Source organism: Cheilinus undulatus, linkage group 23 (assembly GCF_018320785.1).
Source record: "Cheilinus undulatus linkage group 23, ASM1832078v1, whole genome shotgun sequence".
In the NCBI taxonomy this organism is placed as follows: Eukaryota; Metazoa; Chordata; class Actinopteri; order Labriformes; family Labridae; genus Cheilinus; species Cheilinus undulatus.
The window spans coordinates 3,969,502-3,997,005 of record NC_054887.1 but is presented as its reverse complement, the minus strand read 5'-3'; the positions used below and the strand labels follow the sequence as shown (position 1 = coordinate 3,997,005).

General features: G+C 40.2%; 1 protein-coding gene across 4 annotated transcripts in view; it reads left to right on the top strand.

Annotated features, from left to right (window-relative positions):
* Window positions 1–19,578, top strand: part of LOC121505422 (ubiquitin carboxyl-terminal hydrolase 15-like) — a 48,667-nt gene extending 29,089 nt beyond the window's left edge. For 2 of the 4 annotated variants that reach the window (XM_041780746.1, XM_041780748.1), the window contains 9 exons: window positions 754–942; window positions 1,128–1,246; window positions 3,819–4,100; window positions 4,323–4,393; window positions 4,840–4,955; window positions 5,054–5,203; window positions 9,234–9,337; window positions 12,661–12,749; window positions 17,835–19,578. In XM_041780746.1, the coding sequence (XP_041636680.1) occupies window positions 754–942; window positions 1,128–1,246; window positions 3,819–4,100; window positions 4,323–4,393; window positions 4,840–4,955; window positions 5,054–5,203; window positions 9,234–9,337; window positions 12,661–12,749; window positions 17,835–18,185 (1,471 nt within the window). In that variant the 3' untranslated portion in view covers window positions 18,186–19,578. The remainder of the gene's footprint in view (window positions 1–753; window positions 943–1,127; window positions 1,247–3,818; window positions 4,101–4,322; window positions 4,394–4,839; window positions 4,956–5,053; window positions 5,204–9,233; window positions 9,338–12,660; window positions 12,750–17,834) is intronic. The other 2 variants (XM_041780747.1, XM_041780749.1) reach the window with 1 other exon arrangement.
* The last annotated feature ends 7,926 nt before the right edge of the window (window positions 19,579–27,504 follow it).

Below are 27,504 nucleotides of genomic sequence, written 5' to 3'. Positions count from 1 at the left end.
GAAGTAACCCTAGAGAGACTTAAAAAAATAAAACATGTTTTCTGTGTTCCTATACTTACAGATAAATTGAGTATGCCATCAAAGGCTTGTTTTAAGGGGAGAAGGGAGTTAATAACACTTGAATTTGGATTCAAAAGCATTATCTCATTTTAATTTTGTAATACCGTGACACAATACCATTATCGTCAAAGGCAAGAAAAATACCGTGATATAATTTTCTAGGCCATATCGCCCAGGCCTACAATCAATAACATTTAATCTTAAGAAACTGTCTGTTTGGACAACGTGAGGCAAAATAGTTAGCTTTTTGGTTAATCAATGCTGTGCTAGTTTCTTGGAATCAGCCTGTAATGCTGCCGTAGTGTTAGTGGTGTAAAAGCAGTGTGGCCTGAGTGAATTTAACCCAGAAAACCAGCAGATTAAGCACATGTCATTCATTTACACTACAAACGTGACCCTAACAGGATGTGATTGCACATTTAGTGATAACATGTGACTAATTTTCTCATTTTTACTGAATATTTATTTATTGCTTATGAAAGGGAGAGCTTAGCCCAGCAATGATCCCTGGTTATATAAGAGATTTACATTTTTGATTTGTTGAAAGCCTGTGGATTAATCAGCTAATTTATGACCACCTTTTTCGTAACTTTAGTGTGGTTTTGCATAAAAGAAATGGCTCACACTGAACTCAAATTTTGTAATGTAGACATTAAGATTCATTTTTCACTCTGACCTTGCCTCTTCTCTCAGCTTTGAGTTGGCGGTGAACAGGGTGGAGGACACGGACCATGTAGTGATCCCAGTGCACCTAAGGGAGAAGTACAAACAGTCGGGCTACAACCACACCAGCACACCGCTGTTTGGACAGCCTTTCCTCATCGCCGTGCCCAGAACCCTCAGTGAAGACAAACTCTACAACATGCTGCTGCTTCGCCTCTGGTACCCTCATTTAGCTCTGTTGTTGATTATAAAATCCCTTTTGAAGAGTCTCAGCGGCTGATGGCTGATGATAAATTTGGCAGGCAATCCAGAAGTTAGAACACATAGTACTTTAGTTTGTAGATGAATATAAGCACAGGAAGTTTTACAAATAGTTGCTAAAACTATAAATGTTATGTTTGCAGTCGGTTCGTGCGATCTTCTGTAGAGGAGGAAGAGGAGGATTGTGAAGAGACACAGCCAGCCAAACAACACACTGTCAACGGAAACGCAACAAATGGACTGCTGGAGGAAGGGTCACCAAGTGAGTGCACAAACACCAACAACATGCATGTTGTAATAAGACTTATTTTTTTTGGTTGAACAATATGTGTGGATGTGTGCGTGCACAATAGTCACATCACCGCGATGTGGGATAGTCAGGTGGCATGGGGCACGTCATGCTCCTGCTTCTGTGCTTTTTCTTTAATGAACTTCCATTTTAGTTTGACTAAAATCACAGTCAGATTTTAGAGAAGGGAGCTCTGTTCTAAACTGTCAGTTATTTGGACAAGTTGCATCGGGTCGCAGACTTTTTTTGCTGATTTAAGAGATGGCATCCTGAGAGTCAAACAGCTGAGAGAGATATGGTAACTTCCTGTGAAATGGCAAGATTACAAATTGCTTGCAATAAAGAAGTGGCGCAGTTGTGTCACTTACTTTTGCCAGTAGGGGTGCTACAACAAAATGATGGAATTTACCTTCGAATATGTATGATCCTACATGTGAAATTTGAAGGCTATCAAATGTTTGGTATGAGAGTTGCGCATACTTTCTGTCAAATTGGCGAGATATTTAAATGTTCACCACAGTGAGACATCTTTCAATGAAACATATCTGTGTTGTGTCCTTTCTTTCAAAATCAAAGTTCATTGAGTTAAACACAATAAGATGAATGAAGATTTGACCCATTTGTGCCACTTCTTGTTGCCAGTGGGGGGCGCTATGATAAGATGTTTGCATGTGGGTGTGATACTGTTGTTGCAAAAAAGAGCAGAAGGTCACAGAATACTGTCTACTAAAGATATAATGGGTTAAAGTCATTTAGCACCATTAAAATGCCTTATTTTGAAATAGAGATGAAGCTGGTTGACTTCCTGTTGGGATTTGGGCATGCCTCCAAGAGGCTTTTTTGTAGGTCTTATGATGGCCCATATGCAGACCAAAAATCATAGGCCTAGGCTGTATGGTGTGCGGGGGCTGAATATTTAGAGGGAAATATAAAAAAATTAGAGGCGTAAATACTCAATTGCCAGGGGCGCTTTGACAAAGTCATGATATTGGCTTATTGCACAAATGTATTCGGGATCAATGTGTAATCATCCCACTGAAGTTTAGTGATAATTGACATAAGCATTAAAAAAGTTAGGAGGCATTATTGGTGTTTCAAAAAAAATCACAGTACGACTACTGCTGCCTTGAAAGTTGTGAACGACATTCTTGAAGCCTTGTACAACAGTGTTGTTTGTCTCTTGACTTCTCCAAGTTCTGTGACACTGTGGATCACAGTGTTTTATTTGACCATCTTAAAGCTACTGGGTTTTTGGATCATGCTGTTGGGTGGTTTGCTAACTATCTGAATGATAGAACCCAGGCAATTAGAGGGCGTTACCTCCAAGATACTAAGAACTGAGAAGGGGATGCCTCAAGGGTCTTTACTGGGCCCCCTGTTGTTTACTCTGTATAGAAATCAGCTTGGACAGAATGTGCCCAATTCCTTGTTTCATTTTTATGCTGACGATATTGTTATCTACAGCTGTGCACCTACGCCTGCACAAGCCTTTGCAAATTTCAGCATGCTTTTGAACTAGTCCAAGCAATTTGTTGTTCCCAAAGTCCAAACTGAGTTGGGAAAGAAGGCTTTTAGGTTTTCTGCTCCTTTTGCTTGGAACAATGAATTTAAACTCCAGAGCCTGTTGTCTCTAAAATGTTTAAATCTTTAGTGAAAACTGTTGAAACCAAACTGTCTGTATGCCACTTTTTTTCTATTGTTATTGTGAACTGTGTGAGTTTGAATGTGTTTGATATTTGAAACTGTATTGCTACCATTCTTGGCCAAGTCTCCCTTGGAAAAGAAATCTTTGATCTCAGTGGAAATAACCTGGTTAAATGAAGGTTGAATAAAAAAATATTTTCACTGCAAAAAAATGTACAAAAGAGTAGTTTAAGTTTGGGCTCCAGTCCCCCCCCCCCCCCATGGTGACAACTCCCAGTTCGCACATTAGATCTCCAGGTTGTCTAGTATAGGCAAAAGAAAATGAGGGTAAAACAAATGGAATCCCTCTGACTAGTTCATTAAGATATGAAACTTTTGAATAACCAAAAAGTGCCAAAATTAAGACCTCTAGCTGTTTATGGTGTACTTCCTATACATTTTAGGCCCCAAGATACTTTTGTTTTTGTCTAATCATGAAACGTATGTGCACCGATTTTCATGCATATAGCTCTTACCCAGTCCCTTATCTCATGTTTGGGGCCCCAGTTCCACAAAATTTCCACTGGGGGACAATTTTCTGTAAAGTTTGATGAGTATTTTAGCACATAAATACCCCAAATTAGCAACTCATTTGCCAGAAAAATTCTGCCTACAGATACAATAGGGTCCTGGCTGACTGAGGCAGGTGCTCAGGCCCTAAAAATATATAAACGCACATTAAAGACCCTTTATTTATCTGGCTTAATTTTATTTTTTTTTGTTAATAGAAACATAGCAATTTATATAGCATAAAGAAAAAATGTTGCAGTGCCTGTTTTTTCCAACATTGTTCAGCCTTATTTGTGTTATCTATGCAATTGTTCTTTGGGGTCGCTTCACAATCTCACTTGTCCTCTCTCAGGTGAGATGGAGACGGATGAGCAGGACGACGAGTCCAGTCAGGATCAAGAGCTACCCTCAGAAAATGACAACAGTCAATCAGAGGACTCTGTGGGCGGGGACAACGAGCTGGAGAACGGCGTGGTTGGCCCACAGAATTCCACTAAAGGCCAGCAGACGGCGGGGCACAACAGAAAGAGACTTTTTACATTCCAGTTTAATAACATGGGAAAAACGGACTTCTCACTCATCAAGGAGGACACTCGGCAGATCCGCTTTGATGAGGGACACCTCCGGCTCAGTGGTAAGGACACATGTAGGATTTAAAGTAAAATAGTTCCTGATCATTCACGTTGTTATTTATACCACTATTCACAGTTTAAAAGGCTGTATCTAATTTTTCTGAGTTTGTAAGTACTGGCAGAAGTGCCATAGATTAAAAAAACCCACTGAACTGACTGAATGATGATTCCTGAAGTGTAGAAATCTTAAGAATCGTGTTTCTAAGCTCTCCTCGTTTTTACAGACCGTTCATATCTCTCCTTGGACTGGGAACCAGAGATCAAGAAGAAATACTTTGATGAGACTGTTGTGGAGGTAAAGCCAACTTTAGAATTGGACGACATCCTCTGATAGATATTTTAATTGAATTAATACAGCAGAGCAGCTGGTCCACCTCTCAGCATGCTTAGTGTTAGGTGTCTGAAAAGTGCAGCCAGCCATCAGGTTATAAGATGTGGTGATGTGACCCAGACAAAAGTGTTAAAGCAGAAGGTCACTGATTAGATTCCTGCAGCAGCCTCTGCATTAAAAAGCTAGTGTTAAAGCTTCACCTTGACCAGCACAAAAAAGGTTGAGGCTAGAATGAAATGCACATTCCAACTCTTGGAAAAGTATTGTGAGGGGATTTAGTTCAGCTTCGTCTCGGATAAGTGTTCACTTGTTTGTTTTTATTACAGTGTAGGGGTGTAACATGCCCAGAGAGACAGCAGTGCTCTCTAAAAGCTGTATATGTTTGTATTTGTGTGTGTGACTGAGAGCAGGACTTTGAAAAACATGAGAGCATGGAGTACAAACCTCAGAAGAAAGCTTTCTTTAAGCTCAAGGACTGCATCGAGCTGTTCACCACCAAGGAAAAACTGGGAGCTGAAGATCCATGGTGAGGAACACATAACAATCAAAGAAATATCTCACAGGCAGATGGCTTCACCAGCTTTTAGTCTAATACTAAAACATGCGGGATCATTTCTCTTGCAGGTACTGTCCAAACTGTAAGCAGCACCAACAGGCCACAAAGAAGCTGGATCTGTGGTCTCTGCCGCCGGTGCTGGTGGTCCATCTGAAACGCTTCTCCTATAGCCGTTATATGAGGGATAAACTGGACTCCCTTGTTGATTTTCCGCTCAGGTACGCACCAGCACCATCGCACACACTTAGAGACACAAACACAGAGGGAAAGGCGATAAATCACTGCAGAACAACACTGCATTTTCAGCAGTTTAGCCATTGTTTTCTGTTTTCCCATACTGATCTACTTTGTTCTCGTTCAGTATACACAGCTCTAGAGGACACCTACAACAGGAGATGAAAACACCTCCTCTTAAAAAAAAAACAGACTTCTTCCTTTATGTGTTTTTCTATTGTTTTTTGTTCGTTATTGAAAGACATTACAAAAACGTGTTTGCCCAATATAGTTTAAACTTAGTGTAAGCATTTAAACTAAGCTACAGTCTTTATGCACAGCAGGAGAATTGATTTATTTACAGGAGTGTGCTCACCTTGTTTTTTTTTTTCCCCCAAGTATATTTATTAGTTATCAGGGTTCAGCATTAGAATGTACAATACACATTATGAGATCACAAACTGAACCCGTTTTCCACCCCAAGCACCCTGAGCAGCTTCAGCTTCAGCGGGGCTAAGGTTTAGTGCCACAGATTGTATACCAAGAATACATGGGACAGGATGAATGTCTAAACTTTTCTCAGATACAGTATTGATTTCACTACTTTGCTCACCGTGGTTGCAGAAGATGGGAACATGCCCTTTCTTCTTTTTCTGGTTACTATGGACCTCCTTCTTCTTGATTGTACTAACATTTTGTAAATGTAAAAACGCTTTATTTATACAGTCCTTTACAACACCCCAAAGTGCTTTACAAAAAATCTGATAGCATGAAACATACAGCACAATACAAATCCATAAAAAAAAAAAATGTATTAATAAATACAGACTAAAAGGATAAAACAGTGGCCGCACTACTAGGTTTGAAACGCCATAAATAAGTCTATATGACCTTTAAAATCCAAGCAGCAGCATTCTGAACTTGTTGGAAGTCGAGTATTTGCAGACTGACTAATTCAGAGTTGATTTGGTTGTATTAATTTTTCTTAAGTGGAAGTAACGGGATTTAATGAGGTTATTGATGTGTGAGTAAAGTTGAGAATTATAGAGTTGGGTGCCAATCAGCAACAAAAAATTATAGCATTAAGGCAGGGGCCAGAGTATCAACCCTGTGACCCAAAATGTACAACCTCGTGAGCATTTACCCTCAACACTGCAGATGGAAGTGTTAAACTCACGGCTACAGAGCCCTGATGAAAGCCAGGAAGCACAGTGTAGACTTAATTGTCTGTTGCAGCACTGACGCTAACTTTGGGGCTAACCCTGCTGTTTTAAATGGTTGGAATAAAGCAATGAGCAGACACAGGAGCCCAGTTTGAGTCTTTGGTAGTTGGGACGTTTAATGTTGCACTCAGAGCTGAAAGGGAACATTCACCCAGCTCATCCTTTTAGTTAACAATCGCTATTCCTCCTCTCTCCCTCTCTCACACAGCGAGTGTGTGTATGTGTGAAACACTCTCTTTCAGTTGGTCACATACTGAACTCTGCTTCTCCTGTAACATAAAGATTATTTGTGATATTTGTAAAGTGGCTCTTGCTTATCCTAGGAGCATCACGGTAGTGTGGGAGCATTAGACGTAGCCTGTATCTTTTTTGATTTCTTTCTCTTTTTTTTGCCATATCTTAACTGTTTAAAGTTAAAGCCACACAGTGATTTTTCTCTCACTTTCATCCTCATCTCTCCTTTTTTTATTTTATTCTTCTTCTCTTACAGTTAACACTGGAGCAAACTTGTATCATTTATTTTAATTATATGTAACTTTATTTATTTGAAGATAGTGATGGTATTACCAGACTGAATATAATGAAAATCTTACAGCGTGCATTATCACCAGCCCCTCAATAAATGAGGGAAAATCCACTCTAATTGTGGAATAAATGTTTAAATAGTCAGTGACTAGTCCACAATCCAAATACCTGTTAGTTACATCCCTAATGTAGGTCTGCTAGTCCTTTGTACATTTGGATAAATTCATTGAGTGTGATTTAATTCAAACAAATGTTTAAATAAATTTGTCCAGTTTTAGTCAAACTAACACAATAATTCAACTTTTTCTGACTGCAATAAAGATACTGGGGGAATTTTTCAGATTTCTTTTACCGTATCATAACAAAAGCTCAAGTCTGTTGAAGTTTTTGTCTGTTTAACCTGTTAAGTGCAGATAAATATCTTATTTGGAGATACTGCAAAAAAAATAAAAATAATAATAAATAGAAAAAAATGTGTAATGACTGCAGAAATGGCTGCCAGTGCAGCAAGTAAAAGTTAAGTTATTTTAGAATTCAGTTTTTGATGTGCATGGGTGCCTAGAACCCTCATGGTCTTGGACATCCCCTCTGCCTTCACTAAATCTTTAGCTCCATTCACACACATGTGCATGTGACATGCACTGTTTCCATACACCTCATTTAATTTACCAAAAGATTTGGCTGCTGTTTTGTTCAATTTCACCAATACACTGCGTTCCAAATTATTATGCAAATGATATTTTTCTCTGATTTTCCTAGATAGTCGATGCGTCATTACATTTTCAAGTCATCAACCATTAGAGCATAATTCGGATTGTATTAAACAAAGTTCCCAATAATAACTTCTTTTTTCAAAAAAAAAAAAAAAAAAAAAAACTGCACTGTTGCAAATTATTATGCACAACAGAGTTTCAAACATTTTATAGGTTGCAAAGAACTGAAAATGGTCATTTGTTGAATTTACAGCATTAGGAGGTTATATTTACTGAAATCAAAGCTATTTCAATCAAAAACATCTTAACAGGCCAAGTTCCATGTTAACATAGGAGCCCGTCTTTGATATCACCTTCACTATTCTTGAATCCATTGAACTTGAGAGTTTTTTGAGAGTTTCAGCTTGAATTTCTTTACAAGATGTCAGAATATCCTCCCAGAGCTGCTGTTTTGATGTGAACTGCCTCCCACCCTCATAGATCTTTAGCTTGAGGATGCTAGTAGGTTCTCAGTAGGGTTGAGGTCATGGGAGGATGGGGGCCACACCATGAGTTTCTCTCCTTTTATGCCCATAGCAGCCAATGACACAGAGGGATTCTTTGCAGCATGAGATGGAGCATTGTCATGCATGAAGATCATTTTGCCACGGAAGGCACTGTTCTTCTTTTTGTACCATGGAAGAAAGTGGTCAGTCAGAATCTCTATATACTTTGCTGAGGTCATTTTCACACCTTCAGGGACCCTAAAGGGGCCTACCAGCTCTCTCCCCATGATTCAGGCCCAGAACATGACTCCGCCCCTCCTTGTTGATGTCACAGCCTTGTTGGGACATGATGGCCATCCATTAACCATCCACTACTCCTCCATCTGGACCATCCAGGGTTGCACGGCACTCATCAGTCAACAAGACTGTTTGAAAATGAGTCTTCATGTATTTCTGGGCCCACTGCAACCGTTTCTGATTGTGAGCATTGGTTAGGGGGGGCTGAATAGTAGGTTTATGCACGACTGCAAGTCTATGGAGGATCCTACACCTTGAGGTTGGTGGGACTCCAGAGGCACCAGCAGCTTCAAATACCTGTTTGCTGCTTTGTAATGGCATTTTAGCATCTGCTCTCTTAATCCCATGAATTTGTCTGGCAGAAACCTTCCTCATTATGCCTTTATCTGCACAAACCTACTACTCAACTTTTAGGCTAATCATTTTCTGCCACTATAGCAAAAACGTGCACTAGCAGTAGCCAGTAGGGAACTAAAGACGCTACTGATCGGAAAGTCACAGCAGTTGTTCGTGAATATCTTACCTATAATATTTAAGTCAGCGGTTTTATTCTTTTAAATGCAGTCTCATTATTTAATAACCATACTTCTTATGTTGTTTATGTGGACTTACAAAGTGAATGAGGGTGAAATCACATATTCACATACGCTTGAACTTTGTTCATTTTCATACATATAAAGAGCTGTAAAGTATTAAGCATCAAACTGTTAATTGCAGACTTATTTCTGTACTGTTTGACATCTTTTTAAAGCATGTAATGACCTGGATTACTGTATGCTGTTCTTCCTGCAGAGACCTGGACATGTCCGAGTTCCTGATCAACCCTAACGCTGGGCCCTGTCGCTATGACCTCATAGCTGTGTCAAACCACTACGGCGGGATGGGTGGCGGCCACTGTAAGATCCATCACACAGCTTTTAACCTTGTCCTGTTTGCATCCTTTAGTTTTGTCAATAATAATTTAAACTGCAAAACTAGACTCCTTTTTTTGTAGCTGTGTGTTCTTTTCTGAACCAACAAGCAGCACAATCAAGAAACATGTTGTTTAAATGATTATTAATCATATGCCTGAAACGCAGTGATTGCAGCGGCTAACAAGCTTTGTGTTCACATCAGTTATGACAGCTGTTTGATGGTCCATATCAAACAGAGCTTTGTTTCACTCTGAACTCACCACAGGCGCTACAGCAGGGGCTCTCTGCATTTTGCATTGTCATTCTGTTATAATTGCTGCCAAACATATGCTTGTCTCAGAGTTTTGAGGATGTAGACTGTAACGAGAGTTGTCAGGGATAACTAACATGTACCTATTTCTATGTGAGGAAGGAGTCACAGGAGTTATGAAAATAATTTTTCAAGTATACAGATGTTAGGCTGATATCCAGACACACTAAAGTTGTCAAATTCTCCATACTTCAGTATGCCTAAAGGATAAAATATCCATGATTTTGCCAATTTTTAAGAGAAAGAGCAGATACACAGCCCTTTTTTAACCAAAGATGGTGGAAGTGGAGATTTTCTGATTGCATCACAGTGGTTACCCTAAAAAGAACTTGCATGTTTTCTGTGCAGACATGGAGAAAAGTTCAGGAGTGTTGTTGGATGCTGTAGACATGCCTTGTTCTGCCTGCTGCATCTGGTCGACAAATCCTTTTCCTTAAGTCATCTCATAAAAAAGCGTAGTACACAGAGTGCAGAGAACATTGTTGACCTGGTAGTAGTCAACAATATTAGGTAAAAACTGACATTCTAATGCTTTTTCTGTCTGCCTGAATTATGCCAGTTGAATGCGGTGTATTTTTATGTCATTGATTACATTTACTCAGACTTCTATTATTTTCTTTTTTGGGTCTTTAAATAATCTTAAGACTTCAAATCTCCCCTCCTACTTCTATTATAGATAGACCAGGGGGAGAAAATTGGGGACAGTCTCTCATTTCTTCACATACTGAACTTTGCATTGACCCTGTGAGCCCAGCGTTGTTGTATACACAGCATTGCCCTCTTTCTAAGGGCACATTCACACCAGAGCTGTTTGGCCTGCTTTAAACAAACTCTGGTCCGTTTTCCCTGGTCTGCTTTGTTTGGAGTGGTGCAAACGCTCACACGAACTCTGGTGCCGACCAAACAAGTGGATTCTGGTCCGCTCAAAATGGTGGGGGTCAGAAACACCAGGACAGCATAAATTCAGTGTTTTTCATTGTCTCTGTGGAAAAAGGATTGGTGGAAGGAGATGAATTCTTCTTCTACCTCTCCTTTTCCTCTGCACTGCTCTTTGTGTGGGATGACAGCGCCACAAACTTAGGGTTTGGTTCGTTTGGGTAATGTGAATGTGAACCAAACCATAGGAAAGTGCAACGATGCTACAGTTTGGGTTCCGAACCAAGTCCCCAAGACTAAGACTCCCTTCATCTAGCTAGACCAGGGGTGTCAACTCAAGGTCCGGGGGCAAAATCCGGCCTGTGCAACAGTTAAATCCGGCCCGAAAGATGATCTCATATTTCTGTTATAAGTGGCCCATCAGTATGAGGTCTGCAGATTTCCTCAAGTATAAAAATGTAAACTTATCCTTTATGATTTAAGATATCCTTGTTAAGTCATAAAATCTGAGAAAGTAAGGAGGAAAAATATTTAAATATGAAGCCAGGAATGTTGGAAAAGAAATTAATTGTGTTTTAATTTCACATTTTCAATTTAGCATCTCACAATTAGGACTCAAACTTAGGATTTTGACTTTTTTTTTGTACTCTGAGCATTTTAACTCATAATTTTGACCTCTCATATAATATTTTGAGCTTTAAGATTCATAATTCTTTTTAACCATTTTTTTTTTGTATTTTCTCTCATATTTTCAACTCCAATCTTGGACTTCATAATCCCATAGTTTGACCTTATAGACTCGCAATTTAAAATTTTGAATCAAATTTTGACTTTTAATTTTATTATTACATATTTTATTTCATATTTTGACCTTTTAAAATGATTTGACTTTCTTGACTTTATTTCTATTACATTTGAAATTGAAAAAATATTATTTTTCTTTTTCATGTTTTGACCTTCTTGAACTAATAAATTTACTTTTCTCAGATTGGGAGTCTTTAAACTAATCTTTTTAACTTTTTATATGTCAAAATAATTTAACATCAGCGCTAAGTTTTTTTTTTTCATATTTTATTACTGGTGAAATGAGGTTGAAGGTTTCTGGTTAAAAAGATGACCGTGTTAGGCCCTCAGGTTAGACCTGAATCCAGAATCTGGCCCCTGCTTTGATTGAGTTTGACACCCCTGAGACAGACATAGTAGGAGGTCTGCATGACTCACTTACTTGTGATATTGATCACCTCCACACCCAGTAAACCAGTTAAACTGTGGTAAAAATCACTGTTTTGTGGTGCGCCGGTAGTTGAGTGGTTAAGGCCCATGGCACTATTTCCTGCATGTCTCTCCCTGCTCTCTTCCCTGTTTCCGACTCTATCCACTGTCCTCAAATAAAGGCAAAAAAGCCAAAAATAAATCTTAAAAAAAAAAAAAAAAAATCACTGTTTTGTAAAGTGAAGGGATCGTACTCAATGTATGTATTTCCTGACCCCCACCAGACATTTGAGCGTCATCAAAATAGGAATCTATAGGGACCTATAGGATCAATGCTGAGTTCTGGTGCTGTTTGACGCATGTCTTCCCTTACTTCTCCCCATGTTTGGTCTCTCATTTTCCTTGTCAAATTATTGGAAAGAAGCCCAAAAAAATCTGCCTGCTGTGACCACATTACAAAAACCCTGCAGCTGTAACTGAAACAATAATAGGCAGAGCCATGTCTTTAATGGACCGTGTATGAGGCCGCAGCATTCTCAAGAACTGGGACAAGGTGCTGCTGATCATGGGATTAGCTTCACATCTGTAATTAAGCATCTGCCTCAAGCCTCATGCCAGTGTATCTGTGACAGCAGCAGTATTGCCTGTAGCCTGAATGTTTTTCATCAGGTCTAAATCACTGAATACACGTCTTCAAAAATGACTTTAATTACCAGATTTGGGTACCTTGGAGATAATTGTATTGAAATTCAAATTTGATCAGTTTCACCTACAAAAGGAGATTGAAAAACTTACAGGATTCTAAGTACATAGAGACACAGTCCTAGAAGTTACTAAACCACCATTTAAATGTCACACCTGTATTATATTATAATCTCTTGTGTTAATCTCTTAATCCCCTGTGCAGATACTGCTTACGCCAAGAACAAAGACGACGGGAAGTGGTACAACTTTGATGACAGCAGTGTCTCTCCTGCCAATGAAGATCAGATCGTGGTGAGTGTTCTCATTAGAAAAACTAAACAAGCATTCCTAATATATATTTATCAAAAGATTTTCTGCATTTGTGGGTAATGTGTTGCTCTGATTGCTTTTGGACCACTCTTCATAGAGTTATCAGCAGATAGAAACAGCTCTGTGAATAAAGCAGTCTCATTAAGTTGCGCTGACACTCAGGGTTACTGAGAGGCTTCAACACATTCCCACCCACGGATGATTTCACTAGACATTGACAGAAACAATTGATTCAGTCAGAGGATTTATCAGCCTCTGACTGCACAGTCACAGCTGATGTAACAGAAACAAGCTGCTGTTTGGAAAATGTGTCGAGTCTCCAAAGCATTGAAAAGAAGTGAGCAGCCTCAAAAGTAGCTAGTAATCTTTTGCCCATAATCATGAATTGTGTGCTTTTAAAATCACTCTTAATGCATGCAAAAAAAAACACAGTTTTGTTATTATACCTACTCAAACACTTGATACAGATTAGGCTCCCCCCTAAAACAAACTTGTAATGCCATAGGCTGCTGAACTAGAACATAAGTTCACAGATAAATATTCTTGTAAGTCACTGTACTTTTAGTTCTCCATCTGCACCTGTAGTTTAAGTTTCATTTCTCTCCTGCTGAGGTGTCTTAAGCTCTACTGACACCACATTTCCTAACATGGGTGTTCACAATAAAAGCGCCAAGTCCAGACTTTTATTGTGAAAGACCTGTTAGAGCCACATCTTAGAGCTGTTAAGCCACGTCTTGTTTTTTTGATCCATCGTGGATTTAAAACAAGTGAGTCACACCTTTAAACAGTTCAAGTCGTTATAATCCTAATTGCTGTAGCACGTGGTAAAAGTGAAAGGTAGTTGATCCGTTACAGCACACATCAGATGTTAAAGGTCACATTTAAAAACTACAAAAGCACTCGGAGAGCGCAGAGCTCTGCCATTAGCCCTATCTCCCAACAGTACAGAATCCTTCAAAAAATTCCTGGATCCAGACAGTGATCCATATCACTCCCAAAATCTAATCAGTTCTTCCTTATGCCATTTCTGACATTTCCTGAAAATTTCATCAAAATCCATCCACAACTTTTTGAGTTATGTTGATAACAAACAAACTAGTGAACTAACTAACAAACTAACAAACCCTGCCGATCACATAACCTCCTTGGCGGAGGTAAAAAAAAACAAAAAACAAAAAACAAACTCCAGTACACTCCAGTATTGGATTTTTGCATGCCTAAAACCTCCTCTGCTCAGAAGGAACATCCTGTGTTTGTAGCTTTAAATGTTACCAAGCTGTCTGACTTCGCCCCTCTGAGGAACTGGATGTAGTGCTCCTGATCCTCCTCTCAGCTGCCATCTGAGAGGAGGGCTGAACTTTCTTCCAAGCAGGAGGGTCCACCGAATCTGGGGGCGTGGCTAACTCCCCATATGACATCATGAGGGAAAGTCTGAGAACGGCTTGTTTTAGCACACATTTCCTTAAAGGTGGAGAAAGACAGGGGGGAGGGGAATGGATTTTTATATTTTTTTTAATTCTTGGGGGATCGTGGACAGGCCAGGGGCACATATTTTTAGTAGGAAAGCCAGAAAATGTGTATTTTGCATGATGTGTGAGCTTTAAAGCTCCAACAAAGGCGATGCATAGTGAGCACACTTGCTTCATGTTCCTGTTTTAAAAAACATCAGACTTTGAGAAGTGCCCTGCAGATTGCATAATGTTAACTCTTACAATGAAGAAGGAAAGGTTCAGCCTTGTGGTATTAGATTTGTCATTACTATAAACATATCTATTGAAAAAATAGTGTGAGCCTGTCTCACAGCACTGTCAGTTTGTTCCCATTTCTCCATCAAACCTCCAAAAACAGTTCAAAAGATGAAACAGTGCTGAGTAATATAAACAGTACGGTTTGATTTTGGGGTTTGGGTAAATGCCACTTAACAGTGTGAAATAGTCTGTTTGAAGCCATTTCCTGTGAAAGATTCATGCACGTTTGGTGCTTCAGTGAATATTTTCAGCAGCAGGATGGAAATGTGGGTGAAGGAGTAAGATTACACTAAAATATTCTGCTCTGTGAAGGACTTTATTCAAAAGGTTTGGCTAACTGGTGCGTTTTGAAGAGATTTTTTAAGCTCAGTGACTCAGGAACAGACCACATTGCTCTACAAGGATCAAACCATTAGGAAGTAAGCAAATGCAGTTCCACCCTTATGGCTATTTATTAAGCATTTTTGACCAATTAGGATAAATATAAAAAAATATTAGATAAAAATATTAGATAAGTCTATGCAAAACACCCTGCAAAGTCTGTTATTATTGCAGTGTCCTAATGGCTCCTTATAAGAATGACTTAAGGTTCATGTTATTTACAGTAACAGTGTCAGTTAACACCTCCACAGAATAGTCCAGGCCCTGATAGATCCAGAGAACGGCCCCTGAGAAACCCAGAGAATGGCCCCTGAGAAACCCAGAGAATGGCCCCTGAGAAACCCAGAGAATGCCCCTGATAAACCCAGAGAATGGTCCCTGAGAAACCCAGAGAATGGCCCCTGATAAACCCAGAGAATGGGCTCCTGATAAACCCAGAGAATGGGCCCCTGATAAACCCAGAGAATGGGCTCCTGATAAACCCAGAGAATGGGCCCCTGATAAACCCAGAGAATGGCCCCTGATAAACCCAGAGAATGGCCCCTGATAAACCCAGAGAATGGCTCCTGAGAAACCCAGAAAATGGCCCCTGATAAACCCAGAGAATGGCCCCTGATAAACCTAGAGAATGGCCCCTGAGAAACCCAGAGAATGGCCCCTGAGAAACCCAGAAAATGGCCCCGGCTAAACCCAGAGAATGGCCCCTGATAAACCTAGATAATTGGCCCCTGATAAACCCAGAAAATGGCCCCTGATAAACGCAGAGAATGGCCCTGGATAAACCCAGAGAATGACCCCGGATAAACCCAGAAAACGGCCCCTGATAAACCCAGGAAATGGGCCCCAGATAAACCCAGGAAATGGGCCCCAGATAAACCCAGATAATTGGCCCCTGGTAAACCCAGAAAATGGCCCCTGATAAACGCAGAGAATGGCCCTGGATAAACCCAGAGAATGACCCCGGATAAACCCAGAAAACGGCCCCAGATAAACCCAGGAAATGGGCCCCAGATAAACCCAGCAAATGGGCCCCAGATAAACCCAGATAATTGGCCCCTGATAAACCCAGAAAACAGCCCCTGATAAACGCAGAGAACGGCCCCTGAGAAACCCAGAGAATGGCCCCTGAGAAACCCAGAGAATGCCCCTGATAAACCCAGAGAATGGTCCCTGAGAAACCCAGAGAATGGCCCCTGATAAACCCAGAGAATGGCCCCTGATAAACCTAGAGAATGGCCCCTGAGAAACCCAGAGAATGGCCCCTGAGAAACCCAGAGAATGGCCCCTGAGAAACCCAGAAAATGGCCCCGGCTAAACCCAGAGAATGGCCCCTGATAAACCTAGATAATTGGCCCCTGATAAACCCAGAAAATTGCCCTTCATTGCCCTTTTTTTTGCCACTTTATACCCATTTTTGCTCCATTATGCCATGTTTTTGACACTTTTTGAGCAATTTGGCCCCTTTCTGTAATATATATTTTAGCAAATTTTTACCTATTTTAGCTGCATTTTGCTGTATTTGCCAATTTTTGTGCCTTTAGTCTATTTTTGCCTCCTTTTTGTCCATTCTCGCCACTGTAGGCCACATATTTGCGCCCATTTTAGCTTTCTTTTTGCAACTTTTTGCCTATTTTAGCCACCTTTTGCCAAATTTGCCCATATTTGTGCCTTTTTCCATCTATTTTTGCCAGTTTTGCACTTGTTTTACCACTTTATGCCAATTTTTGCTAACCTGACACGCCGGATGGATTTGTTTCACACATCCATCTGTGAAAGCTTCAATAGGAAACGTTTGAGAAAATGCAGAGGCTTTGAAAAAAACTCGCGGTGTGATTGGGTGAACATTCTGTCTGTCCCATCTCTACGGGCCAATCAGAGCAACAAAACATGTGACGTAGCCGCTATTGAGCTGTGTGTGTGCAGCTACTGAGGAATAACACAAAACATGGCGACTATAGACGTGTAAGTACTGGACTTTTGTCGTTTTTGAAAAGAAAACAACTCACTGCTGTTCTTTGTTCTTCTTTTAATGAGGAAATGTTGTCAAGTTCTGATAAAACTGGCACTTTAGCAGCATCCATGCTAATCTCTTCCTCCAAAACTGCACCAGCTCTTGCTGCTGCTTGTTTACGTCACGACTCTTCTGCGCCTGAAAGTACTGCCCCTCGTCTCTGATTGGTCCTGTCACTTTCTAACTGGGCCCAAACGGTTCAGATGGGAGCTTTGCAAGATGGATTTGCCAGTGAAAAACAAGGAAACAGGCGTATCCATATGCTTTGCAAGGTTAAATTTTTGCTCTGTTATGCCACGTTTCTGACACTTTTTGTCCTTTATCTGGGCATTTTTTGCCCATTTCTACAATATCCTTTTTGCAACTTTTTGCCTATTTTGGACACCATTTGCCCATTTTTGTACCTTTTTTTGTCTGTCTTTGCCACCTTTTCCCTATTTTTGCTGCCTTATGCTCATATCCCCCATTTATGCCTCTATTTTGACACTTAACACTCATTTTCTTTTTTTTGTCACTTTTTTTGTGACTTTTCACCCATTTCACCCATTTTTCCAGTTTTTGCCTATAACTGCAACTTCTTTTGGCATGTTTTACCCATTTTTGCCACTTTGCTCCCTCTTTCTGGTCACTTTTCAAAATTATTCTATTACTTTCCCCCGAAAAACTCCATTACTTTCCTAATGATTTAGTTAAATATGCCCATCCACTTTGTTTATATCACTGATAAAAATGTAATGGATAAGAGCCATCATCATTCAGGTTAATATTGTTATCACAGCTTAACATGTTTACATGGGCCATGATTTCGCCGACCATCATTGGCCCCCGTTTGGCTCGGCCCCTTTATCCCCCCTTACCAGCGGCCTTGGTTTTCTCCAGATAGTAGTGAGTCTTCAGAGTAACTTTGTGTATTGTTGTTTCTTTCAGTCCAAAGCTGGCTATGTGCTGTTCTACCAGCGTCAGGATACGGTGAAAGGCACCGGCTACTTTGCCCTCGACCGTGAGGAAGAGGAGGAGGATGAGGAGGAAGACGAGGGAGAGGATGAGGAGAATGACGGTGAGGAGAGGCAGGAAAGAAAGGCCGCTTCCTCCTCTCAGGGCGCCTCGTCCGCTGCCGGCGCCGCCGCTCAGAGCGACGAGGAGGACCTGAACGAGAACCGCCGCAGGAAGAATGACAACGAGCAGGAGGAGGAGGAGGAGGAGGAGGAGGAAGAAGAGGAGGAGGAAGAGGAGGAGGAGCAGGCGCCAAACCGAGATGTTGCTATGAAAACCAACTGAGGAAAAAACGAGGACAGGGATAAACGGAGAGAGAGACTGGGATCTTTCCATCCAAAGCCATATGGACTCACAGCATGGCAACGGGTGCCACCGGTCCCAACCAGCAGCTCGGACTCGGCCCCTCGACAGGCGGAGCCACTGCGGGGAGGACAGCTGTAAGGTCGGGGAGCTGCCGGGGTACGCAACTCTAAGAATCAGGGCCCTCCTCTGTGGTTGGATCACTGTGTGTGTGTGTCAAGTGTGTGAGTGTTGCCACGTCCATTTGTTAAAGATTTGCTCAGAAAAGACTCACCGATGACATAGAGGGATTGATTTAGAGGTTTTCTGAATCACTCTCTGCTTTTTGTGTCCATCTGTTTTTATATATTTTGAGAGCAAATCCTTGTTGGCATATCATTTTATCATTTGTAAATATTTTAAACACTGAATTATATCGGGTTTTCATGGTGCGCTGAAACATTTTGAACTTGCACAATCACCAACCATCCACTTTTTTATGTGTTATTGCCAGACAAGCTGCAATTGTTAAACGAGGTTTTCTCTAGGAAGGTTTCAGTCGCCGCCTTCAGCAGGCCGGCGACGAGACGCGTCTCCAGTCTAGACTCAACATAGAGAAGTGATGCTGACAGTCGTATAAAGTCAAACAGCCAAACTGTCCCAGCTTTTGTGTCGCTGCTGCTACTGCTGTAATCTTTAGATAGATAGTAGTGTTTGAGCATGAGCCTCAGCAAGTCGAACTCCTGCTTCTGCCGGCTCTTTATGCTTCTCTGATTAGAGCCTTCTACAACTAGGGCTGTCGAGATTAATCGCATTAATCGCTATAAACTAGGATCCACAATTAGTACTGGCTTTGTTTAAGCGTCGCCCTGCAGCCACAGTGATGTGAAATAAGTCAACCACTGCTCTTTAATGTCTTATTTCACTTTAAAACCTCAGACGGCGTAGAGGACAAGTCAAAAGTCATCTGTATGAAACATTTACCTGTTTATTGTTCTCTTACTTCCTTTTCAATCCATAACAAGTTCTTACTTGCGTTGTTAAATTCATGTTGTCATCCCTGATCTACCTATAAAGCGGCATGGTTTCAAAACAGGAAGTCAGCTACCCTTGGTTTGAGTCAGAAATGCAACAAAAAGAGTTTTAAATGGCAATAATGGCAAAACATGATTCAAATGATGTGATTAATCCTGGTTAAAGGGTTGTTACAGAATTTTTAAGTTGGGTTGTATGAGGTCCTTGGCGATAGTAGTGCAGATAGTTCCAGAGATTTCAGTGTGCATTTTCACCTGTAATAAGAAGTCAGTGGTTCCCATCCTATTTTCCTTAGGCCACACTCATATCAAAGAAAAGCTAAGCCCTAAAGGATCCACTCGGTTTTTTTTGGGCATTTTGTGCCTTTATTTGATGAGGAGGGGGTGGTGGATGGGGGCGGGGGCGGGTGTCTCGGGCCGGGTTTGAGCCCGGGCCGCCCGCATGCATGGGGCGTGCGCCTTATCCATTCTGCCACCTGCGGCCCCCACTTGGAAATTTTGAGATCAATTTAAACTGATTTCATTGACAAAATCCTGACATAATGGGCCTACTAGCCAAGGTTATTATAGTTAACTAAAGTTAACTAAATAACTCAAACTAAATTAAAAAATCATTTTAGTTTACTGAAACTAAATAAAAACTAAGCTTTACCAAAAACACGACAACTAACTAAAACTGTATAGTGCACTTACAAAGCTAACTAAAATAAAATAAAAATGGAGATGAAATATTCTTAGTTTTAGTCTTTGACACAGCAATACTGACTGGCACCTACACCCAAGCCTGGGAAGTGTAAAATGGCCTGTTTTGATTGGATAAGACTTCACACAGTGGTAGTTTTATGCCTGGAGTTGTATTCACACATCAACTTTAAGTAAATGATAAGTGAAGCGTAGCCTGTTTTTAACAAAGTATGACGCTCACTCAGCCCCGACATCTATCCCAAAAAAATAAAGACTAAAACTAGTTAAAATTGAACTAAAACTAAACATTTTTGCAAAATAAAAACTAAACTAACAAACTAGCAGTAAAAACTAAGCCTAAATTGAACACGGAAATAGAAAACCAAATAAAAATAAAAACAAATGAAAAATCCAAAACTATTATCATCTTGCTACTATAATAAAAGATCTATGATTAAATGATCTATAATGGTGCATCAGTGCCACTTTTAAGATAAAATAATCAAGAGGATCTACTTATTTTTGTGAAAAATCAACATTTTCAAGTTCTGCCTATTTTAAGAGAAAGAAAATTATTTGCAGTACATTCATGTGAACCAGAACTTGTGATTTTTGAGCCTATATTGTCAAAAATGTCAGATTACATGAAAGAAAAACCATTCCAGATAAAGCTGTTTTCCTTGCACCAATACTGAAGTCTAATCAAATTCTACTCTAATACTCAAATATTCTTTTTTAAAATCCTTTGGGCTCCTAATACCAGTGTTAATTTTGGCAAATATTTTTAATTTTGGTCTTAGTCTTTAGAAGAAAGTTTTATTCAGAGTTTATTCATTTCTACCTTTTTTACTTCTAGTCCATAAAAAGTCCTCACATTTTAGTCTTTCCTTTGAGTCCAAGCATTTATTCTTAGACATGACTAAATGTGACTTAAACTAATCTAACTTAAACTAATTAATTAATCTGAAGACTAAACTTAAAAACAGCTGTCAAAATTAACAGTGCTCCATTGAACATTATATCTAATCATGGTTTCAAAAGAATATATGCACTCCTAATTTTGACACTGTCTGAGAACTTTGGCGCCCTCTAGTGGTGCCTGAACCCCTGTTCGGGAGCAAATGAGCTAGGCTATATAGCACTGGTGATGGGTATAATTTCTCCACAAAAAGTGGCTGCTGTGTTGGGCACTATTTTGCGACGTGAGCTTTGGCTACGCTGAGAAATTATAGCCAACAACGGCGCTTCATAGCCTAGCTTCTCAAAGCGTTTTCTTATTAAAGGGGAAACACTCACTGAAATCTCTGAAGGCTAATGGCTTTACTATCGAAAAGCACTTCATTCAACCCAACTTAAGAAATTCTTTAAGTCAGAAACTCTGAGATTGATAAAAAATGTAACGCTTGACAGCCCTATCTAAAACTTAAAGTAAATCTGGATTAAGCTAATCTCCAAAAATAGACAACAGGTTCCAACTTTGCAGAAGATTAAAGCTCCTGTGGGGAGTTTTTAAATGGTAACCAAGCAAGCATAAAGCTTTAGCGTTATAGTAAGTATCCAAATCTGTGCTGGGGGAAGGTGTCAGATCATGAGATTAACTGCACACAGCAGTACAGCTGGGTTGTAGCTACATTTTCCACAGCGAAGGTCAGGTGATTGCGTATGGTTTGGTAACTAAACCCCAGAATAGCTGGCATTTCCACAGATGCCCGTCCAGTACCCTGACATGGTGGGTGGGCTGTAGAGGGTATGCATGTGTCATCACAGGCAGTGTGATTCTGCCTTAACAGTGAAAATAACGTTATCCTTAACTTTAAAGAAAGCAGGTCAAAAATAAAGTAAAATAATAGGTTCAAACCTGAAGTTTTAACAACCACAGATCAATCTTTTATATATTACATAAAGTAAAAATACGTAAATGCATCACTGCACTACGGAGAAATAAACCGATCTCAAGCTTCAGATTGTCACTGATTAACCAGGCTGATGTGAGCCTTCAGGCTCGGCTTTGTGCTCTTGAAATCAGGCCCACATAAAAGCAAGGAAACCTGATATGTTACCACATATCAATATCCACGGTTCAGGAAACCGTGCGAGTCTCTGTCGAGTCCAGATATCCCCACTTTAAGCAGATATTAGTCTGTTTTTCTCCCATTTTTCTCCTCTCCTTATGGAGCAGACTGAGGCTGAGCGGGTGCATTGCTGAAACTGATGCAGCGGTTCTCAACTGGTTGACCACATTTAAGGGGACATATTGTGCTCAAATATTTTCCAACAAAAATATGTACCCCTGGCCTGTCCATAATCCCCTCAAGAATCAGCCCCCCCACACCCCCCACGGAGTTAGCCCCGCCCCCAGGTTTGGTTGGCCCTCCCTGCTTGGAAGAAAGTTCCGCCTTCCTCTCCTGATCCAGCTGAGAAGAGGATCAGGAGAGCCACATCCATTAAGCCACAACCTCATTAACATTTAAAGCCACAGACACAGAAACAGCTGGTTCTGAGCAGGGCTGAAACAGAGGGGTTTTTAGACATGCAAAAATCCAATACTGGAGTGTCTTCTCAGCAACAAACTTCCCAGGAATGTTTTGGGGACCTCTGAGAATGATACAAACTTGTTTAAAAGGGAAGAGAAAAAACATGACCCAGATTTGTGAAAATGTTCAGATTTATCTACTAACATTTTCAACCCTAAATGGGAAAAAACATTGAACAAAAATATGTTTAAAAGTGCATTATTACAGAAGAACATGCATGCATACAGCTTATTTTTCTCTGTTTTCCTGGATCAGGGTAGAAATTTGGTAATTTTGTTAGAAATTTGCTCATTATCTTGGGAAAACTAGCAGTGTTTAGTTGTAATGATAGGAAAACCTAAGAAGTCCATGTTTAAATTTACTCTCTGTCCACTTAGGGCTTCTGTTTGTTGAATTTCTGCCACTTTTTCCTGGGCTTTGCAGCCCACCAGTTGAGAACTGCTGCTCTATTGTGTGTTTAGCTCCACCTTCATGGGATGAATAGGTGAGCTTGGCACCAAAAAAGTAGGGACGGTACGGGTTGGTTATTTGGGAAATAAATACGTGCCGCACCAAACTGAACTGAACCGCTCAGTGGAAACGACCTAAAAGTGAGGGAACTATTTAAGGGCAAAACTAGTGCAAGTTAAGATGCTCTGCTTTGTCCATAGGGGGCGCCAAAATCAACACAAACCAAATGTCTCTCACAGGAGCTTTAATCCATATCCAGGCGCTCTAACTTCATCACAGCGTGCGTAGACGGCGTCATACATGTGTAATAAAGTCGTCTGAAACCTTGCCACCAGTCTCTTCTTCAGTCCTCCATCTTTAGTTGTTCATAGCTGGTGTTAATGCTTTACCATACCTCCGCTCTCTCTCCTCTTCATCTTCCAGGGCGCTGTGAGATTAGAAACACGGGTGAATCCGCTGACATCAGATGTGTCATCTCTTGTTTGCATCACCACAGCCTTAACTCTTAATCTCACGCCAGTCGCCTTTTCTTTGCACATTTTTATCACCCCGTTCACACCAAAACCCATGTACGATTGTCCACATGATCAAACAGTTTAACCTGGGGAGGGCCAGAATGTATGCTGAATGGATTGAACACTGACCAGATGTATGTGGTTGATGCCTTTTTGATTCTTTATAGGGCCAGGTTTGTGTTCTTTTTTTTCATCCCTCTCTTGGTTTGGTTGAATGTGACGGTAATGGGTCTTTCGCCTTTGATATTAGCTGTATGGAATTATGGGTACTGCTGATTGCGTCCCTTTCCAAAGGGGGGAAATGCTTCTTGAGCTTTGAGGATTGGGAGGTGGGGAGGGGAGGGACAAAACAAAAAACTACGGGGTGAGTCCGCCTTAAAGGCCCTTCAGCTTTTGGGATCATGATACAGTGAAAATATTTTGTGGCACATTGTTGCAGGGTCGATGTAACTCATGATAAAACTCTATTCTCCATGGTGGAGTGTTATGCTTTCTTTTTCTACCTGTTCTTTCCATTGTAAAACAGCATTAGCATACCTGTAATTGCCTCAGAATATTAGATGTGTACCATGTCTTTATGGGCATCTCTGTGCTTTGACTTCAGTGGGCTTCACCGCCTCGGCGCTGCCTTGCTTTTTGGGCGACTCACCCCATCCTGACTGAGTGAGATGTGATTGCTACTATAGGCTTATACAATACTGTACATAAGAGTTCACTCTGTGAGTGCACATTTGATAAAGTTTATTTATTTATATGTAAGCATTTAATAATAAACAGACAATATATTTAAAACCTTGGCAAGAACTGAAATGTCCAAGAGGGAAGGGTTAAGGGGGTGGGGGGGTGGGGGGTGGCTCGAGTCCACACTGACACACTAGTTTGCAAAGTCTTGCCTGTGCTCTTGTCAGGGAGGGAATATTTTTAAAAAAAGGATGGTTCTGTTGTTTTTGGGACTTTTTTTGTAAAAAATAATCCAGACATCCTTGCATGATGACATAACAGGGGTTTCCAGGTTTGGCTGCACTTGAGTTCACTTGGGTTTACATTTGAAATGTGCATGTGTATTTATACACAAACTTCAATAAAGTTGTGTAAAGCTTCCTGTGGGTGCTGCTCTCTTTCTTTCTCTCTTTGAGCACTGCAGTGGCTTTGTGTGTGCATCCTCAGACTCATCAGCCTGATGTGTGTATTTATCAATAATGAAAGATGCTGTGAATACCTAAAGACTCATCATTACATTTTTATGATAAAACAATCATATCAAAGGTTCACATGGGGTCTAAATCATGTCTTCTTTCAGGTTGGAACACATAGAATTCTTTCCATTTTTGTAAAACAAGCCTAAGCTGCTTCCAGCCCTCCGAATCATGTTTACATTTTAAAGCGTGTTTGTTTGGCAGCGGCTTGCAGCCGTCCTTTATGCTCCTCTAATCAAGTATGTGCAGCAGCTGCAGGCTGATCAGCGAGGAGGAACACGGTGTTCTCTCCGGGTTCTGACGGGTTCTCAGCCCGCTCACAGCTGGGAGGTTCCCCCCATGCAGAAGCTCTTCCTCCTGACCAATAGGAGGCAGGGAAGCATGGAGCAGCTGTGTGCAGAACAGTGGATCACTCTTTAGGCAAAAACAGGGACTGGATTTAGTGCTCTGTCAGTGGAAGTGCCCCGAAACAAAAACTAGATCTAGGACAGGAGCCAACTTAATAAGTGGGGTTTAATTACCTAGATATAATAGTTTTGTTCTTATTACCTTAGAATAAGCCTTTTATTCATGCACAGGGAGGGTCTCCTCCACAGACAGGACCAAATAACAGATGCATGTGGTTGCAGCAACTACCAGGAGTGAGCGTCACAATCTAGAACAGGGATACTCAACGTGTGGCTCTTTTCTGTCTTCATCTTAAATGTTATTCCCTCAGAAAACCTTAAAAATTGCTAACCTAACCTTAAGCTACCTTTTGCCATTAAATACCACCTTTTTCCTACTCTTTTACCATTTTTTTTTTGCAACTTTTTACCCATTTTTCTGCCACTTTTATCCCATTTTTGCCCCCTTTTCACCACTTTTCACCCATTTCAGCAACCTTTTTACTACTAAATACCACTTGTTTCCTATTTTTTTGCCCATTTTTGCTGCTTTTGGCTGCTTTTTGCCCATTGTAGTCACTTTTCACTAATTTTTTTGCTACATTTGGACCATTTTATGTCACCTCTAACTCATTTTTTGTCACTTCTCACCCATTTTTTGCTGCTTTCTGACCCTTTTTCCACTTTTCCTCCCCATTCTCACCCATTTTTACTGCTTTTTGACTATTTTTGCCACCTGTAACTTTTTTTGTTCACTTTTACCCATTTTTGCCACTATTCACTACTTACATTGTGGCTCTTGCAAAGGTATTTTTCAGCAGTTTGGCTCTTTGGTTGAGCAGGGTTGAGTAACACTGATCTAGAATCTGTTAGATATCCAGAGTCCAAATGTTACTTGAATCACACACTGTAAGTGTGATGCTGCAGTTGTTATTTCACTATTTTAAAAGCTTGTTTTAAGAAAAATATATCTGCTGCACTGGAGGTTTCCGAGAGCACAGAGGCCTCCAGAAGTTTGGCACAAAGAGCTGGTCACCCGGCCAAACTGAGCAATCGGGGGGAGAAGGGTCATAGTAAGAGAGGGGACCAAGAACCTGATGGGCTGAGCTCCAGAGATCCTGTGTGGACAAAGTTCCAGAAGCACAGCCACTGATCTGGGCTTTATGGCAGGGTGGCTGGACAGAAACCTCTCATCAGTGCTGCACACATGGAAGTCTGCTTGTAGTCTGCAAAAAATACTCCATGTTTAAGCCAAGCGGGCCGAGTCATACTTGGCTCGAATCTCCTTAAAGTGATCAGACTTCAGGTGTGCTAACTCCTTATTCAAATGAGCTATTTTTGGAGTTATTAGCCTCAGGGTTCATTTCTTTTTTCCAGCAGTACTGTGAATATTTAATGACTGTTTTCACTAAATAATGTAATTATTATATTTATTGGTGGGTATTAGGTACTTAGACTTTTTCTTGCCACTGTAGAAGACACTTCCAAGCATGTTTGAAGATTAAATGCTCTGCCATCCACTGTGCATGCATTGTGGGACATGCTGACCTTTGTTTCTGTCTGATGACAGTACTACTACTTTTCCTCATGCATGATAATACAAAAGTAAAGTGTGAGGGTTATGCTGAGTTTCATCAGGTTTATACAGTGTTTTTGCATTTCTATATATAAATAAAAATATTTGTTTTCATTATCAAACTAATTTTAAAGAAACGGTTCTGTTGTTGCACATTTTAATGTCTGTTTATTCATAGATTTCTGTTTTCAGCCCTTATTGTAAATGAATATTTTACTAAAACAGGTTGTTGATTGTCTTATTGTAACGCCGGCCCTTTAAGAACCACATTAATGCTGATGTGGTCCAGCTGAGTTTGACACCCGTGGGTGAGATAATCTTCTAAAGACCCTGCAGGCACATATGAGGACATTACATCTAGGCTGTTCTATAACATTTACTTTTTACTCAATTTTTGAGATAGTTTTCCAGAATGTACATGATAGTCTAAGTAAATTGCTTAAATTATTTGGAGAATTTGCTCTGAAATGTTATGAATTTTTATTAGGATTTTTTTTTGGATATGATGGGAAATTTGGTTGGAGATTTCTGAAGTATTTCATGAAGATTTGGGGAATATGTGTTTTTATTTTAGAACGTTTCTGTGGAGGTTTTGGAGGAAATTTGCTTGGATTTTTTTTTTCATTTTAATAAGAATTTGGTAAATTCATTTAGATTTTTGGATGTTTTGCAGCCACTTTTAGGTAAATTTAAGAAATGTACATTTTGCGTATTTGATTTTAATTTTTTTTTGGGGGGGGGGGGGATTTGTTGTGATTTTCTTTTTGTATTTTCATGATAATTTAGATAACGTCTTCTTCTTTTTTTTTTTTTTACATTTTGGCCTGGCCTTTGAAATTTTAATGGAAATTTCTGGGAATTTATTTTGATGAGTAGGGAAATTTTCTGCCATTTTCATCAGAATTTGGGAAATTTTTTTTGAATGTTTTTGGTCACTTTTATGTAAA